This window comes from Pleurodeles waltl, chromosome 7, assembly GCF_031143425.1.
Source record: "Pleurodeles waltl isolate 20211129_DDA chromosome 7, aPleWal1.hap1.20221129, whole genome shotgun sequence".
Lineage (NCBI taxonomy): Eukaryota > Metazoa > Chordata > Amphibia > Caudata > Salamandridae > Pleurodeles > Pleurodeles waltl.
The window spans coordinates 984,239,415-984,263,012 of record NC_090446.1 but is presented as its reverse complement, the minus strand read 5'-3'; the positions used below and the strand labels follow the sequence as shown (position 1 = coordinate 984,263,012).

The window sequence follows — 23,598 nt, the reverse complement described above, 5'->3', positions numbered from 1 at the left end:
AGGAGGTGAGTGCAGGGAGAATGCTTGCCCAGGACTGGAATGAGGCCAAGCGCCGATGCAGGTTCAGAGGGGGTGTTTATGCTGGAAGAAAAGAGTGTTCCAGAGGGCACATATTCCAAGTGGAAGCATGGAATATTTCAGTAAACCTGGGGAAGATCCTGTGTTACATACAACAGATATGAGACCTTGCAGGTGGTAGATGCAAATGGTAATTGGCAACAATTAACAAGTATGACGGGACCCCAAGTGCATCATTGCAGAATTCAGTGGTTCAGAGTGGATCCTAAAAGACACGTGATAATCTGCAGTTGCAAAACAGACTAAGCTTGCCTAGCAACAGAACAGGAGGGTCAAAGGTTCAAGCTTCCTAGGAGGGTGACCCTGGGGTGCTCGAGACAGGAAGGTGCCACAAGGGAAGGATGACTTGGAGTGCTCGAGGCAGGGACGTGCCTCAGCACATTGGGCACAAAATAGAGTTTTGACAATTACACAGTTTGCCTAATTTGCACTTTTGTTAAATGTAATTCTGGTGGAACAAATCAGTTTTATCATGAGATACTAAATGACCAGTCAATGAGTGGTTTTGCATCAATTAGCCAAGTACCATATTAGGCAAGCAGGTGAGGCAATAATTGTTTATGTAGGCTTTGCATGGGTGCCTGTAAAACGTTGCCTTATAGGAAATTTAGGGAATGGGAGATGAACCTGTTGCTGTGCTGCAAAAATTGTTGGTGAGGTAAATCTAAAATAGAAAGGGCATTGTCATGAAGCGTGGTGGCAAGCAGATTAAATTAGGGTTGGGTAGTAGCATCAGGAGTATTTAAAGTTCATGTTTTAGAGCTCTCTCAAGGAATGTGTGTACTGTGCTCTGCCTTGCGCTGTGAGTAGAAGCCTGGAATTCTGCTGCATACATAGTAGATGAGGTACTCATTTGTGATTGCACTCAAGTGAATTTGCAGTGATTGTTGGAAAGTTTGAAATCTGTGCAAGGGAAAATTCTGCTCCTAAAACGAAAATCATGTCATTTGGGTAAAAAAAACAGACAAAAGCACGAATTCTGTTGACTGGATATCACACGTGTTGAGAGGGCTGATTCCTTCTTCTGTCTTAACGCTTACAAATGATTTATTCTGCAATATTATAAAGAATAGCCAATTCAGGTACATTCAATATTAAATATTTATACAGTAATTTATTTGTCCCTCTTTTAGTATTTTATAATGAGTAAACAACTCCCCACTGATGTGCCCAAATTGTCTTGTTTACTGTACTTGGCTCTTGTATGCAAACATCCATAGACCGATAATAGCCTATTTTATGTCTAAGTTATTAGGTAAACCATATTGTATGTATCCTGAGGAAATTCATATGTTTCTGAGCTATTTGCAAAATCTGAAACTGATAAATCCATGGTCTTCTCTTTCTAGGGGCTTTGTCACTAGACCACATCTTCTGTAGGGGAATCAGGCAGCTATAACTTAGATTTTGTGGTCTTTTTAGGGTATACCTACGTTTTAGACAGGCACTTTAATGTTTCTTTTGGTGCTAAAGATCTGTGGCTTTGAACTGTGTGATGAATAACTTTGCTTCTGTGTGTTTTATTTCTTAAGACACCATGGAAATAGTCTACATTTACACAAGAAAAAGGAGCGAATTTGGACGACAATGCAACTTCTCCGACCGGCCAGCAGAGCTCCATGTGGACATACTTCCAGATCCAAGCCAGGCTGCCAACTATATTGACAGAAATCCATGCGACATTGCAATCCAGTGTGCGTATGATATGTCCGAACATGAGGTAACTTCGACTAACTTAGTAAAACATTGAAACAAGGGAAACCGAGCAAAGCAAAGAACTAGAGTTGGGGGTAATCAGAGTAAATGTTCCTCTCCTTCTCCCTGTCTCACTACCTTCCTTTGCTGTTTGTATGGTGGGTAAATAATGCATCAGCTTTTCTATCTACATTTTATGTCGTATCCCAGAATGATCCTCTGTGCCTTTCATTAAAAGATACACACAGAGAACACATCTTGTTATCTAGATATAGTGGTTGTAATTTCCATCTGATTGGTTCGAATAATTCGTCAGCTAGAGCTGGGGACAGCCATGCAAACCATAACTATTCCAACAAATGCAACGCCCATGACCTCATAGTATTTATACCAATACATAAGGAAAGCTAAAGTAATAAAAAAAAAAAAAAAAAATTACCGATGTTGCATTCATACTTGTCTCTGTCAAAGTGTATGGGTAACATGGTATATAATATCATCAGTTCTGTTTCATTAAAGGTGATGGTTTGGGTATTGCATTTGGTGTGCGAGTCATTTCAACGGTACTTTCGTTTACGTTCGTAACAATAACTGTACTTTAACTGTGTTTTTAAGTAAATATCTGTTGGTAGCTGAAACATACATTGATGCTTTCCCCCACTAGGCTGTGACAGGTCTCTCACATAAAGCAGCCAACAGGAGCTTGCACAGAGGTTATCTATCCTCTACTGTGTTTTATTTTCATGACCTACTCTCTCAGAGCCTCTTCCATGGGGATGGAAGCATGCATGCTTATTCAGTTTGTATTAATTATCAGATTTCTTTGTTGCAAATTAGTGTATTATTGCCAAGTTGTTTGCTGTCTATTGCCATTTTTCTTATAAAAGTAACTTTTATTACCTATTGATTCCGGAGTTTTGTCATTGAATTTTGGATAGAAGTGTTTCACCAAACCAAACTCCGGCCTTTTATTGTCTGCACTCCGAAGATGTCATTTATCCGGTTACATTCTCTTTTTCTATTATTTGGTGCCAATATGTCCACTGGGGAAAACACGAGCGTTACAAATACACATATTGTGTTGTTATGGTTATCTCCTATTCAAGACGCATCCTGTCTCCCCAATAAGAATCTACTGCAAAATCTACAGAACTCTTAACCCTGGAACTAAGAAGTTATTCTGTCGCTCTTTATTATTTACATTTATAGACAGTACAATGCCATTTACATAACATGGTATCTCTACTGGCTGTCCAGACTTGCTACACAACTCTGGAATTTTGGGCAGGATTGAGTGTGGTCTGCAGAGGCTGTTATTTTGTGTTTTGAGTGGTTGACTATTTGATGGTGCGTGTGCTCAGCAGTGTAACCATGGTGTGGTGCATTGTGTGTAGTGCCTGTGGGAGCGAGATCCGCTTTTCATATACTTGTAAACCACTGGGTTCATTATGTGTTGTATGCCTTGCTACAGATATTCCCCTCCTAATGTTCTCCTTGTGGTTATTTCTATAAATATATATGTTTATTTTATATAGTTTTCTTCAAGATACACTCGCGGGTGCGATACGGAACAAACATAACTTAACCCCTCCCCCAAAATTATCGTTTGTGCACAACTACAAAAGGCAGTAATCACAAGTTATTCCCAGTAGTAAGTTAATCGCTTACAATCTGAGAGTTACATTACATAAATTTGAGTTCCCAGGTGGTGCCACTTCAGGACCGGTGTTGGCTTATGCACAACTTAGCGTTGTTGAAGTGGTCCCACCTTGTTCCCTAAATCTTTGCATGCTTTGTGTGGCAGCCACTAGACTTATACATTGATTCTTCCACAACTGCACAATAGTCCATACACTAAAGCCATTCCTCTGTGGAGCGCTAATGCTGCACAGTATCTCTTTTGGCTACTATATATCCGATACCCACTAATAGCTTGTGTTCTGTGTGTCTGTTCCAACCTGGGAACAGTATTGGGTCTCTATCAGTAGGAAAGTCAATCACCGCCACGAGTGTATCAGATATGCCAGACAAATATCGTTGTATGATTAGGCATTCCCTGAGCACGTGTAGTAAGATGCTTCTTTTTGTTACACATCGCAGACAAGGAGGGGGTCCCTTTTTGTACCATTTGTCTGATGTAAATATAAATCCTTGAAAATACTTGAACTGGATAAGATGTAGCTTAGTGGGGATCACCAGTACCCTTGTCGCCATTTTTGCCTCACCCCCTTCCTCCTCCACTAAATTCCCCAGGCCGTGCTCCTGCTTCTTCCTCATGGCCACTGTGGATCTGGTATGTTTATTGCAAGAGCTTTGTGGAGTTGTCGGACTCCCTTCTCTGTGTCCTATTTCATGGTGATTTTAGATTATAAGGGCTTGAAATCCGCAAGAGGAGAAAGCCTATCTTTGAACATTCCCAATGTGTGCCTCAAGTGTAAGTAGAGGGAGAATTGCGGTGTGTGGAGTTCAAATTCCTTCATTTACTCGTAAAATAGCATATGATCTAAAACTCAGATATCGCCTATCTTAGGTAATCCAATTTTATCCCAGCCATGGATCCCATTTAATCATGAATCTTCAGGTTGCCACATGCCATGCAGTAGGGGTGTTTCCTATGTCAGTTTCCCATCCCAACCCATCCATCTCGGCACTTATTGCCAAATGTCTAAGGGTATGGCTGTTATTGGAGGCAGTGACTGGGAACTCCTGGACCCATATTATAGTGATCATAGCCCATGTTTTTCGGGTGATGCAATTTCTGTTCTAACTATTGAGTTGTCTATGTCCTTGAAGACCTTATCTGTGATAGGGAGCAGTTGGGGAGCCCAATAGTGCAGCTTAATATCAAGCACCCCTATTCTACCATCAATGGAAATTGTAGGCACTTCCTATGAGCTACCTTGGCTCGTGTCCATATGAAGTCATAAGGGACTTAAGGGAAAGCTAATATCTTAAACAGCCCCTACCTCCCAAGCATGTTTAAGGGAAGCCTGACCATGTGGACATATGGGCTTTAGGTTTCTGGGTGAGAGGGATGACATTTACGTCCCAGCTCTCCTGCTGCTCTCTGGTTATTGTCATGCCGATGTAGCAAAAGCCTCTTTGCCTGGCATGGACATCTTGCCAGTTTCGGAGACCCAAGTCTATTTCCCCAGCTAACAAGACCACCTGTGACTTATCCCAATTGACCGTAAGGACTAAGGCTTTACCATACACTTTCTGGGTAACATGAGGTCCAATTCTGTATACACACAACAGAACGTCATCTGCGTATAAGGAGATGCAAACCTCAAAGCCTCCGTCCCAGGCAGTATCCCACACCTGTGCGTCTCACCTTATCCATACAACCACTGCTCTGTGGTCAGGGCAAATAAAAGGTGAGTAGGTCGCAACTCTGCCAAGCCCCTCCCCACTATTTAGAAGGGCCTTAACAACACGCCATTTACTCTCACTCTTTCCTGGGGGGGAACAATAAATGACCATTATTCACTCCCTGAAGTAAGGCCCAAAGTTTGTGCATTCCAGTCCTTGTGGAGGAATGCCCACTAAACTGAATCAAAGACCTTCTCAAAATCCATTCATACTAGAGCTGTTGGGTCCTCTAGCTAGTTTACGTGAGCCAACAGCACCTGCAAATGATGGAGACAATGTTTAGTGCCCCATCTGGGCTTTAACCCGTTTTGGTCTGTGCTGATTAGGAAGCCCACTGCCTTAACCAGTCTGTTGGCTAGTGCCTTGGCCACAATTTCCCCTCCAGATTAAGCAAGGATATTGCCCTGTATGAGATTCAATCTGTAGGTGGTGTGCCTAGGACTGCGATGGTAGCACCACACAAGTCTCTTGGCACTTCCCTATTTTGCAGAGCTTCAAAGAAAATGGAAAGAAGATGAGGAATCAATCTGGAGCTATTTGATTTTATGACCTCTAGAGCTAACCCGTTGGACCCTTGAGCCTTTTCTGTGGGCATCTCCTGCATAGCCTCTATCAGTTCATCCCCTGAGGCTGGACGATCCAGATCCACCCTATCAAAAGCAGATAATTTCATGAGAACCAGATATCTGGATCGCATGTTGTTATTCTAATGTCCTAGGCAGTCTAGATCCATATAGCATCTCATAATAGTCTGTGAGGTATAGCCCAAGTCACCCTTTCAGTCGCAAATTTTGGGTATAGATCTATTCTCCTTCATTTTTATGTTGGCTAGTCAGTGGAGCAGTTTCCCACTCTTATCTCAGTGTTCATATAGTTTATGCTGCAAGGTAGTCCAGCCCGTCTTTGCTGCATCAAGAAATCTTTGCTTCAAGGCTGCCATAATATGTTCTAGTCTGAGTCCAGTGTCCTCGCTGGGAGATAGAACAACAAATAGCCCAACTTGAGCGGCAATGGTTACCAAGTAGGTGTTTTCCATTTCTCTGTCCTTCCATCTACCTGAGAGATGTAAGATTTTTCTTCTCTAGACCACTTTCAGTGCCTCTCATAATGTTCTGCATATGATGTCTCAGGTGTCGAATTCAGCTTAAGTTACTCATTGATTCCCTCCCTCAGGAAGTCCTGGAACTGCTTATCCAAAAGTCACCAAGTATTAAGCGTCTAATGTCCCTCCCCATGACAGTGTCATCTCTATGCCCCAACTGCCCCCAAGATCCCCTGTTGGAATGAAGACATAGGGGGTCATTTTGACTCTGGCGGTCCGAGACCGCCAGGGCTAAAACGACGGAAGCACCGCCAACAGGCTGGCGGTGCTTCCTGCCCTATCGCACCGCCGGGGCCGGCGGTTTCCCGCTGTTTTAGCCCCGGCGGAGATAATCCACCAGGGCAGCGCTGCAAGCAGCGCTGCCCTGGGGATTATGACACCCCTACCGCCAGCCTGTTTCTGGCAGTTTGCACCGCCAGGAAGAGGCTGGCGGTAAGGGGTGTCCTGGGCCCCCTGCACTGCCCATGCCACTGGCATGGGCAGTGCAGGGGCCCCCTAACAGGCCCCCGGCCAGCTTTTCACTGTCTGCGTAGCAGACAGTGAAAAGCGCGACGGGTGCAACTGCACCCGTCGCACGGCCGCAACACCGCCGGCTCCATTAGGAGCCGGCTCCTATGTTGCGGCCTCATTCCCGCTGGGCCGGCGGGCGCAAACTTGGTTTGCGCCCGCCGGCCCAGCGGGCATGTCGTAATGGGGGCCGCGGGAGTGCGGCCGCATTGGCGGCCGTGCCGCCCGCCAAGGTCGTAATGACCCCCATAGTCTAATATTGAGTGGGATTTATAGGCATAGGAGTAAAACTTAAAGTCAAGGACATCTGGGTATCTTGCCCTCCAGAGATCAGTGAGGCCAAGGGAGGCACCCACTCTGAGAGGTGGAACCCAACATCTCTGGATTCCTGAGACGGGTCCATCAAAGAGTTAAAGTCCCTGTCAAAAACCATCATACCCAGAACAGATCCTTCAAGGTAGCATCAATCGGCTATGACGTGCTAACAACGGTCATAGTTTTTCCTTCCAGTGTCTCAGAGATCTGGACATATCTCCCCAGCCTGTCTGTACATTTGAAATGGCCATGAGAAAGGATTGATGTAACATGATTGCCACCCTTCATGATCCATGCCAACTGTGCCAAAAACAGCCTACCAATGTGGCTGGGTGGCCATGCCTAGGGCCAGGTCAGGTCTCCTGTGGGTCACGCAGGTTATCTTCGCTAGTTTCCGCAGACGAGGAGCCATCCTCTTTGTCCACCCTCTTTTTCGCGACCATTGCTTCTTTCCATTGATTTATTTTGTACTTCAATCTCTCTGTCTGAGTCCATTCCCTGGATGCATAGACAGGGCGGTTGAGGTCCTCCGTTCTGGACTTCTCTCCTCCACCCAGTCCCAGGCCAACTCCATGGTGTTGAAAAATAAGTATTTTCCTTGAAACATAACCTTCAGGTTGGACAGGGTGAAACAGCATACACTTGAGCCGTATGGCCCTAAACGTTTGCTTTACTTCAAGAAAGGATTTCTGCTGGAGTTTCAAAGGGTAATTGGCAAAAATTATGAGATTACTGGATTCGCAGTGCAGTTGTGGTGACTGGTGAGCAGTACAAAGAATAAAATCTCTGCATTGTTGAGAACATTAATGATCATATGCTGCGGTGGAGCGCAAGATGAGGCGTCCTGTGGTAAATGCTCTCTGTGCCCTCTCTAGGTCAAAGCCTATGACAGATCCGCCCCAGGGTCTTCGACCTAACCGAGGCCATCAGAAGTTGTACAGGGCATGGCCCCTCCACTCCCTAGGGAATTCCCACTAGTGTCAGTTTCTTCCTGTGGTGGTTTTTGTGTCAGTGTGCGGTGATAGAGACATTTGGTATGACCGACTGGTTTCGCATTTTAGTATGGTTGTCAGTTAAAGTGGGTAGTGTTATGTTGCATTCTAACTGAAATCATATATCTTAGTCAACTTAGTTTTGTTTGATGATTGTCTTAGTGGCATTATCACTGATATAGGTGCACAACAGCATGGCAGACAGTATCAAATGTGAATTCTCTTTGTTTTTTGTGCTGCTGGATAGAAACCCCCTCCTCTTTCATACACTTCGCCATCCTCAATAGAGAATTTGTTCAACTCTTTCGCCCGAACATCCCCTTTTGAAGCTTATCCCCATATTCCAATCAGAAAATATATTGTGTACCTCATCCACCCTCTTAAACCCAGATACCCAACTAATGAAATTCCTAGTTTTATCATCTGTGATTCTGATTTATCTGTCCTCTATTTTCAACCACTCCTCTCTGCTCATGCTAAAAACAGATGACGCTTCATTTACATTCAGTCAATGTCCAGTTCATCATCCACCCTTCTTCTTCAAAACCATTGAGGGATTGTTTTTTTAGACTTTTTACCACCTCTCACCTTCCAGTTTTACCTAAGCAATTACAGTCTGGCTTTCATCCCACTCCAGTCTAATCCACCCCACTCCACTCAGTCCCACTCCAGACCATCCCACTCTAATCCAGTCCTTCCCACGCCACCCCAGTATGGTCCACCCCAGTCCTATCACTCTAATCCAAAAACCAATCTAATACACCGTACTCAACTCCACCCTAATCTAATCCACCTCATCCCATTTCAGTCCACCCCACCCTAATCCAATCCACCCCATGCCACTCCCATCCAATCCACACCATCCAGTCCACCCATTCCAATCCGTCCTACTCCACTCAATCCAACGCACTCTACCCCAATTCAATCCACCCTAATCTACCCCAATCCATTCCACCCCACTACCTCAAACCACTCCATCACACTCCACTTCCACCTATTTAGTTCTGTGAAACAAAACTCTATTTTCAAAACATTCTGTGAATGCAAAGTTAACTGGCTTTTAGCTGTATAAGTAGCAAACGACTAGCACAGACTTTCCTCACAAGCTAGAACCCATCCATTATGTCCATGATGTAAAAATCTATATAATTATAGAAAGCCTAGCAGTTGTTGTAGGGAAATGAGTGCATTACCCTTGTAAAAGATGAAGTCTCTTCTGCAGGATCTTGTCAAGTTCTGCATGGCAGATATGGAATGATGTTTCTGGAGACTACATCTGGAGTATTGTATCGAAGTATGAATACTTCTTTGCAATACTGCATCTATTTCCTGAGGCCACATCTTGAGTATTAAAGTATTGTGTACATTGGGTGTGGAGTATTGCTTCCAGTCTGGAGGCCACAGTACACATATTTTGTTCAAATCAAGTTTCTATATCTATAGTATTGTGTACAGTTATTCTGACCTGACTCCAGAAAGCCGAGGTCAAATTAGAGGCAACGTAGCGAAGGGAGCCCTAAAATGTATTTGGCTAACCTATAAACGCTAGTAGAAGGGAGTTAACCTAGTCATGAATACCTTGCAAGACATCAAATTGGCAAGAAATGCACATGTCATATGTTTCAGGATTTAGTGTATTGTAAAATCTTAGGGCCAGATTCACAAAGAAAGTCAGAAAATTACAGGCGGACGTCTGTGCCTCTGCCTGGACATCATTTTCTGACTTTCTGGAATTCACCCACTTTCACAGAAGAACACCTGAAAAGCAACATCGGTTGCAGGTTATAAGGCATTCTTCTGGGAAGGTCATGTAACAGTTTCATCGGAATCCTGTTTCTGTTGTGTGGAGTTCTCCATAGTGGAGAACTCCCTATGGGGAGAAAAAGGATCCCATATACAACCACACATTTGTTTTCTTCACAGAATATTTTCCTTGCGTGAAAACCCTTTCCCCTACACCCTCACCAAATCTGGGGATGATCCATTCCCCTTCCCACTATGGGAAGTGATTTACAGCAGCCGTGGGAACTTTTTCTGGGGTTCCTGGGCAGTCAGGGTGTTACTTTCATTAGATTGTATCAACCAGAGTTGCTGATATCCAGGGGCGTAACCTTACTGTTGGACTTCAATGTAATCACTAAGTAACCCCCTCATCACTTATTCTCAGAGAAGCAAAGTCGAGCAGTCCAAGGCTTACTGTGAGTCTTATCATCTAGTGACGAGTAATAAATCACTGTACAGCCTGTACTTTGATTTGTAGAAAAGAAGGTACTTTAATTTTATCACAAACAATGAAGAAAAAAGGATCATAGAACACAATTTGGCAGATGACATTTTCTGGGCATTAATGGGAGTAGTACCTCATATGTTATGAGACAGTCTCTTCTGGTGACATGCATTAGCCCCAGGAGAGGCCATTAGCGTGCCTGGAAGGATATTTTGCATGATGCCCTGATAACTCTGTGGCAGTCACATATTTCAGTTAGTCTCAACTCAAATAGACTTATCTGTCCCCTCAGTGAACAACATCAAAAGTTGTCCCAATGGCGAAATCCTGTCAGCGGAGGCTGCCTCACTGATAGAGTGAAATCAGCACTGCCCTGTAAGTGAGGATACTTCTATCAGAGCTCCAGCCCAAATGGTAGCTTTCGTGCTTAGCCACATGCCGTCCGTTACAAAGGGTGACCAGCAAATGTCCACAGAAAGTCTGTGGGCGGCAGCAGAGCTCGTAGAGATTTTTCTGGTGAGGTCTACTTTGGGCATATTCTTTAACTTCCCTTCCGAACAAACTGTGGTGACACTCCTCCATGCATTGTTGGATTTGTATCCACATTTCTGAGACTCTTGAAAGTCCAACCATGGTGAACCTTGCTGTTCCCTCAGTACTTTAGGCTTTCCACACAGTATGTCGCAGTGTGGAATTCTGTCCAGGATAGATTCCAGGGCACGCTCTGTCACAGATGTTGATACCATCTTCATAAAGGAGACACATCACGGTCTCTGGCCCTCAATTTTAAGCTCCTGATACAATCATGTCTGATGATTCTGTTGTTGCTCCTTTCAGCCTCTCCTTCTTTGGAACAGCACTTTCTTCATGTCTTTTCAGTTGACTGGTCCAGACCCCGGCAAAGGGAGCTGCCAGCCAGTATCCCAACCCTCACTTCTCATGGACATGGAGTTTTTAGTTGTTGCTTGTGCGCTAGCAAAATTCCTAAAAATAAGTTTGGCCTTGAAATATTTAATAGACTAATATTGGATAATGTAGGCCAACCTCCATGTTGAACTTTGTAAGAGGAGTGTCAGAAGTGGCGAATTTGACAATATCTAATAAAGCTCCTCGATGTTTAAATAGGAGCTTGATGTGGAGTGTTGTGGATAGGATGTATTAAAGATTATGCATAGGATTCGGGGGCATTTTTTTTTGTAGTATTATGTGTGAGTGTATTTATTGTTTTTTAGACTTGTCTAAACAATAAAAAAATACTAATGCTTAAAACAAAATCGGAGCTCAAAGAAATCTTAAAGTCACTAGTGTTGTGGTACCCCAGGCCCCTGTCATGAAATCTAGTGCTCTGACGGGAAGTCTCTACCTCTTCTCTATATCCAAATTGCAGACAGTCCTTGTGTATTCCAGCAGCTGAGTGCTGACTGGTTCTGGCAGTTCTGTACTTTTGTAAATTCTTTGCAAACTCATTCAGTCATAAGGCCTGGTATAGTGTTTGACGGAGGGGGTTATTCCGTCACAAACATGACTGATATCCCGTCAGCCATATTACAATTCCATTATAGCCTATGAAACTTGTAATACATCGGAGGGGATATCCGTCACGTTTGTGACAGAGTAACTCCTCTGCCAAACTCTAAATCAGGCCCACAGCCTTTGTGACAAGGGTGAGCAAGAATCTGAATGCATGGGCTACAGGGCCTGGTCTGTCCCCAGAAATGTGACAAAATATGGAGTCCATGAAGGGAATTCAGCGACTAGGAACAACTACAAGGGTTGTCATGATGTCTGCTCAACTTTAACATTTTGATTTCAACAATCCCTGACTGGGGGTGTTACACAAGCGTCATAAAGTTTTTAGGTTTTGATGAGCTGTGCGCAAGAAGGGATGGGGAAGCTGTGAGTGTCCTTTCAGCACAACACAAAGCAAGAGCACAAAGGCAAGGGAGGCTGCTCCATATAACTACCTATTAACTTAAGGAGAAAATTATTTGGTTTCAAAAGAATCCCATGTCACCTTTGTTAATTTCAGCAACACTCCACTCTCTGGCCTACTGAACGAGATCCCTGGAATGTTCTGAAGGTGAAGCCTTGCACTATGCAATTACAGGCTAGGCTCTTCATCCAAGCCTTCGTCTTAGATGCTATACATATCATGCCTGCTATCAAAATGTCTGTAGCCACATGCACTATCTTGCTCTCCACATGCATTTTTACATGTAGGCAACACATGCCTACATGTCCAACAGCTTGAAGTCTGTACTACACACGCATGCAAAATCCACTCCTCTTAAGAATGGTTGAAGATCTCAGTTACAGGGCCAGTTGTACATGAGCATACAGCAGGGAAAAAGGACCTGTCCTGTGCTGAATCATTTTCCTGCTACCTCTGTCAGTCCTCTACAGTTTGGGGAGATGAGAGAAGTCACTATCTTGCACTTGGTGTACTCTCTCTGACTGCAGAGCCACACTTTGGGTCTCACTCCACATCACGGAAAGGCCTCCACAATTGTCCTTTGTGCTGAAGTAGTGATCAAAAACACTATAGGGTGCTACGGGAACTTCAGAGCATGGGCAGATGGTTACCTGAGCCACGCAGGGGCCCTTTCTCCGTCAAAACATTAGCCCTTGGCTGGAGTAAAAATCCTATTCTGCTCCAGGATGGAAAGCAGAATAAGAGTAGTTTATGAACGCCACAAGCATAGATATTTATGGCTTTCCACGGCTTCTGAGGTTAGCCACATCTTGAAATGCCCAGTTCCACACACTTTTAGTGGGTTTTTATGAGTGTGGAGACCACCTCATCCGTGACTGAAATCTTTACAAACTTAAATGATTTCTCCCTTTGTGAATAAATGTTATGGGTAAAACTAGTAAGACCCTTCGCATTTTTCAAGATGCAGTCAGGTCTGTAATGGTCTGATTTACGAAGCCATTTGTGCATGTAAATCTCATTTAGGTATGCAAATGGATGGATTTACAACTGCAAAGTATGCACTAAATGATGCGTTGCATTCATACGTCCTTTAGTCAAGCACAATATTACCACTCTATGTTATAATACTGCACATGTGTAAATCCCTCTCAAGGGTTGGAGAGTGGACATAATAGGCTGGGGCCTCTCTCTAAGGGTTGTCAGCACTGACAAATTATTAAGAATGTATGTGTATTCTCACTCACCTCTTTCCCACTCTGGAAGTGGTTGATGATATGCTACTGTTAAGGGCTGGACTAAATCCATTTCCAGAGTGAGAAGGGAAACGTAACACCTCCGAATTCATGGCAATTTAGGGGAATAGGTTTAGTGCCATTAGACTAAATGGATGGTATTTTAGTAGGCCTTCTAATTAGGAAAGTGAAAATGACAAAGCACAGGCGTAAAAAGCAATTTTCAAAAATGATTCCTAATGCACACCTGGCAGGCACAGTTTTCCATGTGTACTTCAGGAAACTTACATTAATTGAAAAAACGTTGTGAATCTACACCATTTCCAGGAGATAACCTGGTGGAATCATATTTCTGTATTTAGATTTGCTCCTTATTTAGCATGATTTGAAACATTAGGATGTTCTTCTTGTGGAAGTATGGTACTACAAAGCTGCTTGGGCATTATCAGGGCGAAACAAACAGGGATAAAGGTAGTTATGTTACATAACCCCTCCACAACCTTCAAAACTGTGGAGCGTTTGTGTTGGGGTGGTGGAAGATAGCTATTTGTCATGAGGTTGAGCACAATGAGGTTTAGAAAGACACTCTGAGCTCATGGCATGCCTGTGAAAACACACTTCAGTGGGGCTTCATGGGTAATGTTACGCCCTTAATCAGCAGTTTTGTACATCAGTTTAGACAGTACAGCTTGAGTTCTTAGTTTGCACAGCCTCATCTCTGTGATAGCAGAGCTGCTCTGTAAGTGATCTGGATCTACACAGTCACATCACATAACCAATCGGTCTCTCATGTAACTTTTTTCATGTTCGTACTGCAGATGCATAACTCCTGCTTACTACAGACCTACGTTCAAGGGGATGCTCCTGTTAGGATGTCATCTAGTCGATTGGCTCAGTAAAGAGTCAACTTTGAAATGTATCCCACCACAAACATTTTAGTGTCCTAATACATTTGGAGTACTCATTATCACTTCTACAACCTCCATTTTCACACACTTCTCCTTTTGTGCTTGCTCTTGTTTGTGATCACTTGCTACAGGTCAACACTGAAAGGTTTGAGATGGAAACGAGAGGCATCAATCACATCGAAGGTGGGTGGCCCAAAGACGTCAACCCACAAGAAGTGGAACAAACCATTCGATTCCGGAAGAAAGTGGAAAAAGACGAGAATTACCTTAACACCATGCTACAACTGGGCAGTGTAAGGTCACCACATATTTCTATTGACTGAGTTTCATAATTAAGTTTTTTAAAGACGTTAATCCAGATATGCTCTATGATACATTATATTTATCTGCACTCCAAACTGTACCGTGCTTGTATTCAATTTCTTAATTAATCGTTTTTTTTGCTAGATACTTAGTACCTGGTGTTGGTTAGCAGTTATTTTCATGGTGGTTAAATCACGATGCTTGCAATAGGTGTTTTTGATTTTCTCTCTTTTTTTTTTTTACTGAATTAGCTGATTTTTATCTTTTCCTGGTTGGAAAGTTGGAGAGCATTATAGACTTTCCATTTTGCTGCTGAGAACTGTCATCCTTCCGTAGTTGTTAGTGAGTGTGGTGCTGCTTAACAGTGTAGGTTTATAAGCAGATCTAAAGTTTTGAACTGAGATCATTTGAGTGTTGTTCTAAACAATGTTGTTAAATACATTTTCTGATCTGGTAGGCCCCAAACGATAGAAATAGCCTGAGAGATTTTAAGCCTGCTGGTTACCATGCTCCCCGTTATATTTTTAGAGCCTGGCAACAGGCATTGCGGGAAGCACTCCAAAGTGATTCTTAAAATGCTTGTCTTTGAGTCTACCATTGGTGTTTTTTGTTTTTGCTATTATGATAGCTTTGCCAGCCAGTGAGCTGAAACTCAATTTATTCTTACCTAGACTCCATTCTGGTTCTTTGTGGCCAATCAACCAGATAATTGCTGTAGAAATCCATCTAAAATGCATCACTAGCCTTATGCCTCTAGCTCCTGTTCCACTCTCGTAAGAGTTACTTGAGATTAATAGAATCCTCACATATGTTGTGATATGGCATGCACACACATAGTTCACCCTTCTTTCTGTACTTATATGGAATGTATATTCACCCCTGGCAAAACTCTTTCTGCTGCTTCTATGTGACCACCGATCATCTAGATGGTCCTCCTCAGCCCGATTTTCTGACGGTAGGGCTGATTCTGTTGTAATCTATGTTTACACATTTGGTTAATGAAGTAATGGGAAAGGTAGGATATCTTTTTCAGTCCTGTGCTTCACTCTGCATACTTCGCATTACTGCAGTTTCTCCCTTGAGTCCAACTGAGCATAAAAGAAGGAAAGTTCATCTACTTTTGAAACTCAGTACGTTCCAGAAGGGCAGCAACAGTCTGTGGTACTAGTGTGCTGCCCAGAAGCAGAGATTCGTGCCACAAAGGAGCATGCCATTTAGAAATGCAAAGACGTATTTGGCAATGGTATAGCAGCGGTGGGGGTTCCAGATGAGCAGACAGCCAGTGCTACCCAGAGCAAGGCCGCTGCATGGGAACAGTCATTTGCACAGAACAGCAGGGAGATTACATCTAAAATATGAAAGAGCATTGAAGTGGCATGGAAGTGAGTAACTACACTGTAGAGCTGGGGAATAATGCCCCTTGGGCAGTGTGGTGCTCACAGTAGATGGGGATGCCGTGTCAGCAGTGACCTCAACCGATGACCAGTGGTGCCACGCTTGTAGCTTTCTGTGTTGAAGAGGTGATGTTTTGTGAATTAGCTATGGCACGGGAACTATGTGGAAAGAGAGCTAGGCAGAGAGAAAGGAGGAGTCTTGGCATTCGTGAATTATGGTGGATTGTGGTACGCATGGGCAGTGTACTGCTCAAAAGAACAGAATGACATCTTGGCAGAGGGTACTCTCAGTAGTTGATCTGTGGTGTCATTGTGCCTCTCTGAAGAGTTGAGAGGATTTGTAACAGCAGCAACCTATACAAATCTCCAGAGAGACTAAAGTAGGCCAAAGCTACACGAGTATGGAGGGACCACCACATGGTCAGCAGTGTACTGCTTTGATGGGCAGGATGGTGGAATGATTTTAAAGGACTATGCCAAAGCAGTGGGAGATGGGACAGGTGGCACTGTCTAAGAGATGTGGGAAGTGGTTGATGGTTTCAGCTGCAGAAACTGATGATTGACAAATTAGGTGTACGTATGCATATGTTCTGCTTGACAGTGTTAGAGATTTTGGCAAAAAGAACAATCCTGGTACAAAAGAGGCACCACGTGAATCCTAACTGTTCTCATTTCTCTAAATGGAACAAAAATGATTCTAAGGAGATCGCAACACACATTGTATTTTGTGCTTAGTCTTTTTAACGGAAGACTTGACATTTACCGCAGCATAGACGTAGGTCTGTTTCATCACAGTCCATTTTTACAGGGAACTCTGGCTGCTGTTTTGTGTGTGCATTTAACAAGTTGTCCTTAGTCTTTTCTACAAAGGTTCAAAGGATCAATGTTGCAATGATCATGCCACAGAATGTTAGACTTTCCTGTCAGCATTGATATTATTATGACTTCATGATGCAAGAGTAAACATGAGACTTCCTGCTTGTCACTGCAGCACCTTTGATTTGGCCCACTGCAGACACTGTTTCATATCTCGATTGGCTGGTACTGCTAACCACCCAATTCCGCTTGTTTGTGTTTGTAGTATACTGTTAAGCACCAAAGGTTATGACCATTGCATGGCTTCTACTAAGGACACATATGCTTTTCTTCCCCAGGTAATGGAGCACTGCATCAAGCAGAACAATGCCATTGATATCTATGAGGAGTACTTTGAGGAGGAGACAACTGTGGAGGCAACAGACGAAGCCCCTTCCGCAAAAACTGTCAATGTGTTCAGGTGAGTATGAAAGTAACACATCCATAAGTAGTAGGGTTCTAAGAGACAGCAGGCATCTAAGGACTCATTTAGTGTCACGTTAAAATATATATATATTTTTTATAGCAATCTTAATTACTACACACAAACATCGTTCAACGTTTCAGCAGCAGAGGAATCACCGTTGCAGTATACTTCCAGTTACACGGGTGAGAACACAATCATCAGGTCTTTTATTAGTATGGCTCACTCCTGCCAGCGCTTTATATTTTTTTAATATCTTTATATATTTAGACAATCTACATACACCAGTTGAAAATCCCCAGGGGTTCCTTAGCAATGCTTTTGGAAGTGCCCTTTTCAAGCTACATACACCACTTGAAAATCCCCAGGGGTTCCTTAGCATTGCTTTTGGAAGTGCCCTTTTCAAGCTACATACACCACTTGAAAATCCCCAGGGGTTCCTTACTTTATGTAAATGCACTTTTTACCATTAAACTAGCCTTATGTAAAATCGGGGGATATTTTTTTGTCCCATTTTCCCTTACTTTTTATTTCCTGATGATGACCTCGCAAACCAGTAAAGGAGGTCGTTACGTTGTCGACACTACAAATGACAGACTGCGTCCTTCTGTATTAATTTATGGATTTGACTGAAAATTCCTAATCCGGCTACTCCTGATTGGACCATTGTCATTTGTTATGTTATTTCTACACATATACAAATCTCTCAATACTACCTGTTTTCTGTATCACTATTGGGGACACTGAGCACGTTTGCATTTTTCTTTTTGTCGTTGTGAGAAATATATGCACTTTATGATTAAAAACAATAATACATTTAACTGATATTAAGATTAGATGTTGCAATAATCCCTCTGCTGCTGAAATGTTTTGAACGCTTTTGCACTGATTGTGTGTAGTCATTAAGATTGCTACTTATAAATTGACGCTGGCACTAAATGAATCCTTAGCCAACCACTGTCTCTTATAACTATAATTACCCAGGTTTCCTTGGACACATTGGTTGCACTTATATTTTTTACCACAAATAATAGGGGGCAAGTTTGGAATTGGCTTTCATAATATGCAAGCGATTGTCACTCAATTGAGAATGATGAACACTGCATATACCAAAATGCTTGGGAAGGCTAGCAGCTAGGCAAAATAAAGGTCAAGTGCAAAGATGCTGAGGAGCTTGTTGCCAGGTCGTGCTTGACTGATATGTAATACAGTTCTCTGAGCCTCCTGGAGGTAAGCCTTGTTACCTAACTGGCATCATATTGAAACAGACTAAACAACATCGTACTGGCATTTGTGTACTGAATCTTCTATGATGATTGCCTAGAAACATGAAATGCACACAAGATTTCCCATACTTATGAAGCAGTGTTTGACTACAAATTTGTATTGAAAATTGCTTAATGGTTTCAGTGTCATGGTGTTGCACTATGGCGCTTATCCTTTCTTTTAGAGTACTAGATTAAGTATATTGAAAACTGCAAGTACCAGACTGATTTCCAAGTCTGATGATTGTGCTAAAGACAGGACAAGTGGCAAGATGTTGAGGAAAGGGCTGCCAAAACCAACAATATACCTGTTTGCATCTACGTGAAGGCATATAATCATGAGGCTACATAGGATTTGTTGCATGTGCATGCACTAGAGCAAATAAAAGGAGATGCCTTATTTACAACCTATGCACATATAGCGATATAGGAAGAGATGTTTGATTATTTACTCAGCGGAAGGGCATGTCTCCAGGTAGACCATGTCAGTTCCTCTGTGGTTTATTGTTTCGTTTAAGATATTAAGTAAGTCAGCAAAATAATACCTAACTTGCAACCATGATAGTACTTGCAAATCTTGAACACATTAATACATTGGGATCTGTTATCCTTAGGGATCCCAATGAGATCAAGAGAACGGCCACTCATCTTTCCTGGCATCCAGATGGGGGCCGGAAACTGGCTGTGGCATATTCCTCACTCGAGTTCCAGCGGGGATCCAAAGATATGAGCTACGACTCCTACATCTGGGACATCGGTGAGAAAGGAGCATCACTTACTGACGTATAACATGTTTTCTTATTTCTTTTTTTTTCTCCTGACACACCACCGCACTTAATTCTTAATCCGAGCAACTAGAGAGATGTTTGGCCATTTGGTCTGTCTTGTGCTTTGTAATTGTTGATATTTGTTCCTCTCTTCCGGCCCTCCTTCTGCCTTATCACTTTTTTTTTTGTAGTAGTCCTACACCTCGCTGTCATGCCTCTGTTTTTTACTCTACCCGTTCCTTTCTACTCCTATGTACAGCAGATTACTTATCATATAACCTACCAGCTTTCTTGTTTCTTTGTTTCATAGAGAACCCCAACAAGCCGGAGCTCACCCTGAAGCCAGTCTCACCCCTGGTGTGCCTCGAGTACAACCCAAAGGACTCCCACATTCTGGTGGGCGGCTGCTACAATGGACAGCTAAGTAAGGGCGACCTATTGAGCCTTCCAAATGGAAGTTCACAGTCTCTCTTGACCTTTTATATCCATTTCCTATTCCTTTTTAGTTTAGATGATCTGCCACTTATGCCCTGGGCAGATAATTTACTTGGAACATTCCAAATGTGTGTTAAAACCCGGTTTCTGTTTCTGGTTCTGGTTCATTCTGTGTCCATAAAAGTATGTTGCATTTATTTGCGACTTTTGATCTATTTGAGCTAGAGGCATTTTTATTGAAATCTGCAAATAATGCAGCAGATGTCGGATTATGTGTCCAGTGTAGCAATTGCATAATTACTCAGAAAATGCACGGGCCACAGAATCCCTAATTCCTGTTGGCCTGGTTGTAATCGTTGCCGCCATACTTAAACAATGATGGGATCCTAGGCAGATCACTTTACCTCGATGTCTCAGTCTCCTAAAATTCAGACACAGAAGCACGTAGAATCAGGCTAATTCATGCCCTCTTTTAAGTACCATGTGAAAAATAGGCACTTACATTCGCAGTAGAAACTTCCACCTTCTTTGTAAGAATTAGTGTGAAGCTCCAAAATACTATCTATAGTCCTTACTGCTGTGCTGTTCCCTCCCCTCATACGCCTGTTCTCATGGATTTAATTGTGTCACCCTTCTGCACATAAAACGTCCTATATCATCCACAGCCTACTGGGACACCCGCAAAGGAGGACAGCCAGCCGAACTCTCCATCATAGAGCACAGTCATAGAGACCCTGTTTACAAAGTCCTTTGGCTACAGTCCAAAACTGGGACAGAGTGTTTTTCAGCATCTACTGATGGACAGGTAAGAATTGAGAGTGTCACACCTGTTGCTGCCATAACTCTCCTTGGCATTACGTGTTAGGTCCCCTTTACTATCAAATATGACTACCTAACACTAAAAGCATGCCATCAGCCTTATGGCAGCTTTGCATGCTGCCTTCTTTATGTCATTTTATTCTAAAGATCAATGTAATGTAGGTGCAGGGATTGATTGTTTGTAATCTATTCCCTGAAAATGAAACTCCAGTTTGTTTATTTTGTTTAAAATGCCTACATCTTTCAAACGTTCTTTATGACAAGCATTTTCAAAGTATTTCCCTGAATGCTAAGCAAGCACAGGCCTTCAATTTATTTATTTATGAGTGAAGGATTTCTGAAAGGAAAACTATGTCCACTGATTTTACAGTATTTATTGAAATGAAGGTGAACATCTGTCCTGTCGCCATGGTCTAAATGAGTGACCGCAAATGAAATAGAATTTCTAGAGGCAATCAGGACTTTCATTTCAAAGCTCCTTATGAATCATGGAAATCAGTGGGTGCCACCTTGAACGGCTCAGGATGCAAGCTTTTAAGCCGAAATAATTGATTGAGATTCTCAGTGAGTAAAACGCAGACAATGATCAAAAAGGTGAGCCCTGCACAGATGCAACATTGGTACAAAATTAGGAATATTTCCATACACACACACACACACACACACACACACTCCTAAATAAAAAACTCCATATTATTTCTGTCTGACGTATCTTGTAAACCAGCATGCCTACTTCTGTTCATTCCGTCTGTGGGCAATATCTACAACAGGGCAGGCTAGTCTCAGAGAGGAGCATCAGTCCCTTGTGTATGCAGTAGAATTTGATTTCCATCACTGCTTTCTGAAGAAAAACTACAGGTAGATGTAAAAAAAAACTATTGGTGACAGCAACCCTACCTTGTACTATCTCTCCCTGCAGGTCTTGTGGTGGGATATCCGGAAAATGAGCGAGCCAACCGAGAAATTGGTCCTTGACATCACCAAGAAGGGCAATCTGGACAATGCCTTGGGGGCAATCTCACTGGAATTTGAGCCAACCATGGTAGGTTCCATCTTTATTCAACACACAGGTAGTGAGAATACTTATTTGATGTCATCACTGGCAGTCCTTATTATTTCATGCCCAAAATGGTTCCCCACTTAACTCTTCTGCAATGTGACTGCACATTTATATCTGACCCAGATTGTTTTCATTCACTTATCAGTTCTATCTTTATCATTGTTGGTGGACGACAGGTCCCTATAATTGTTATCCTTCTGTACATACTCCCAAATTTCTTCCTGTAGTTGAAAGTGTTTATTGTATTCAAGAGAGTAAACATAAACATATAAGAAATTGCAGTGCAATAAACAAAACGATTATAAATTTATACAAGCCTCATGATGAAGTACAAAAACATATTCTCAACACATGCATTCCAACAACACTAATAGTGTTGGGAAACCCCCGAATCAAAGGACACAATGGGAAAGGTTTCCTTATCCCCATGCTTATTGTACCCCCTTCTGAGAAAAAGAAAATGGACGTGTCTCTCACTGTTCTCGATGACGAGTTAGGGTCACCTAGATCCAGAGTTTTATGTGTCAAACTACCCTGCCAAAGAAGCTATTGTTTTCAGAAGTTATTTGTATATGTGTGGTCCTCCCCCAGCCCCTTGAAAGCAGTAGACAAACACAGATGTTGGTGCTTTATAATAATACATTATTTATTTTGAACAATCAGCACACAAACATTGTCTATCAGAATAATTGAAATTATTATGGTAATCTCAGCAGTTCTAATAGACAATAAGATGAACGATTTTTTAAAAGTTTTATATAGCACAAACTTGAATTTGTATGTTCTATTATAGTATAGTATATTTCTTTATTATTTGCCAAGACATGTACTATCCCCCCCATATCTTAGAAAGGTTCAGGGCCTGAAGTTAGACAATGGTTCTCTAGCATTTTCCCCAAGCAAACAATCAGTTGGGATACTACCTTGAGCGATTGCCAGTGGTTAGACAAATTGCACACATTCCTCCCATCACCTTTTGTGTGTTTGATTTCCCCCATGCAACCATTCTTTTAGCTCTATCTATCTTTGTACCCAGTGAATCTCTATAGGGAGGGGAAGCGGGAGTTGTTGTGCAGTCTCTCGTATCTGCATTGCATAATGAACAGTGGTTCAGTCAGAGACCTATTCAAAAGGCAAGCAAATTTATTGAAACATGTTTCCCTCCACATTTGCTTGGTGGCTGGGCCAGATGGCCATGTAATTTTGCTAAATACACATAGCTCTCTTGTCAGCAGAATGGAAGTTTCCTCTCCACTACTTTTCTATTATTTGTGTTAGCAAGACTAATATCAACCTGCTTTTAAAATAATATGGCGATCTTGCACGCTGTTATCTGTTATCATCATTCAAAGCATTAGTTTACTAGGCCCTAAGCCTTGCACATACACTATTATAAGTTAGTGCATTCATGTTTGCCATACAGTTAGGCCTGATTTATATGTAACATGTACATGTCATCAGAAAAGCCCTGCCACATATGACAGTTGATCTTTTATCAAATACCGGACACTGAATTTTGTAGTTTCTATTAAATTAGAATATAACCATTGTAAAATGTGGGCTTCTTTTGTGGGGTTTTTCATGCTGTAATTGGAGTTTTTAAGTTGCAGAACTAATTGAGGAGACTAGGGAACGCAGTATGCAATGAGCTATATGTCCCAGTATATGACTCAAGTAACACTGCTTGATCTATTTTGTCATATATTTTTGACCAAAAATGTAGTGTTTATAAAGTGAAGAGTAAAGTGAGGTAGACAGACTGTACTTTACAACAGAGGAGGACTTTGGTTTGGTGTTTCGGGTTCCCAATTTGCACTATTGACTGGATTTTAGCATTCCACCTTTCCTAAACCATCGTCATGTACCATATTTAACTTCATGGTACTAAGATAAAGCCATATGACATGCAAAACCA

At 42.3% G+C, this 23,598-nt stretch overlaps 1 protein-coding gene across 7 annotated transcripts in view; it reads left to right on the top strand.

The window, feature by feature from the left end:
- The window catches only part of DNAI2 (dynein axonemal intermediate chain 2), a 121,110-nt gene that overhangs the window by 14,521 nt on the left and 82,991 nt on the right, over nt 1–23,598 (top strand). For all 7 annotated transcript variants that reach the window (XM_069199799.1, XM_069199795.1, XM_069199801.1 and 4 more), the window contains exons 2-8: nt 1,611–1,798; nt 14,493–14,654; nt 17,213–17,334; nt 19,217–19,359; nt 19,680–19,793; nt 20,470–20,609; nt 21,543–21,665. In XM_069199799.1, coding sequence (XP_069055900.1) covers nt 1,616–1,798; nt 14,493–14,654; nt 17,213–17,334; nt 19,217–19,359; nt 19,680–19,793; nt 20,470–20,609; nt 21,543–21,665 — 987 coding nt within the window. In that variant the 5' untranslated portion in view covers nt 1,611–1,615. The remainder of the gene's footprint in view (nt 1–1,610; nt 1,799–14,492; nt 14,655–17,212; nt 17,335–19,216; nt 19,360–19,679; nt 19,794–20,469; nt 20,610–21,542; nt 21,666–23,598) is intronic.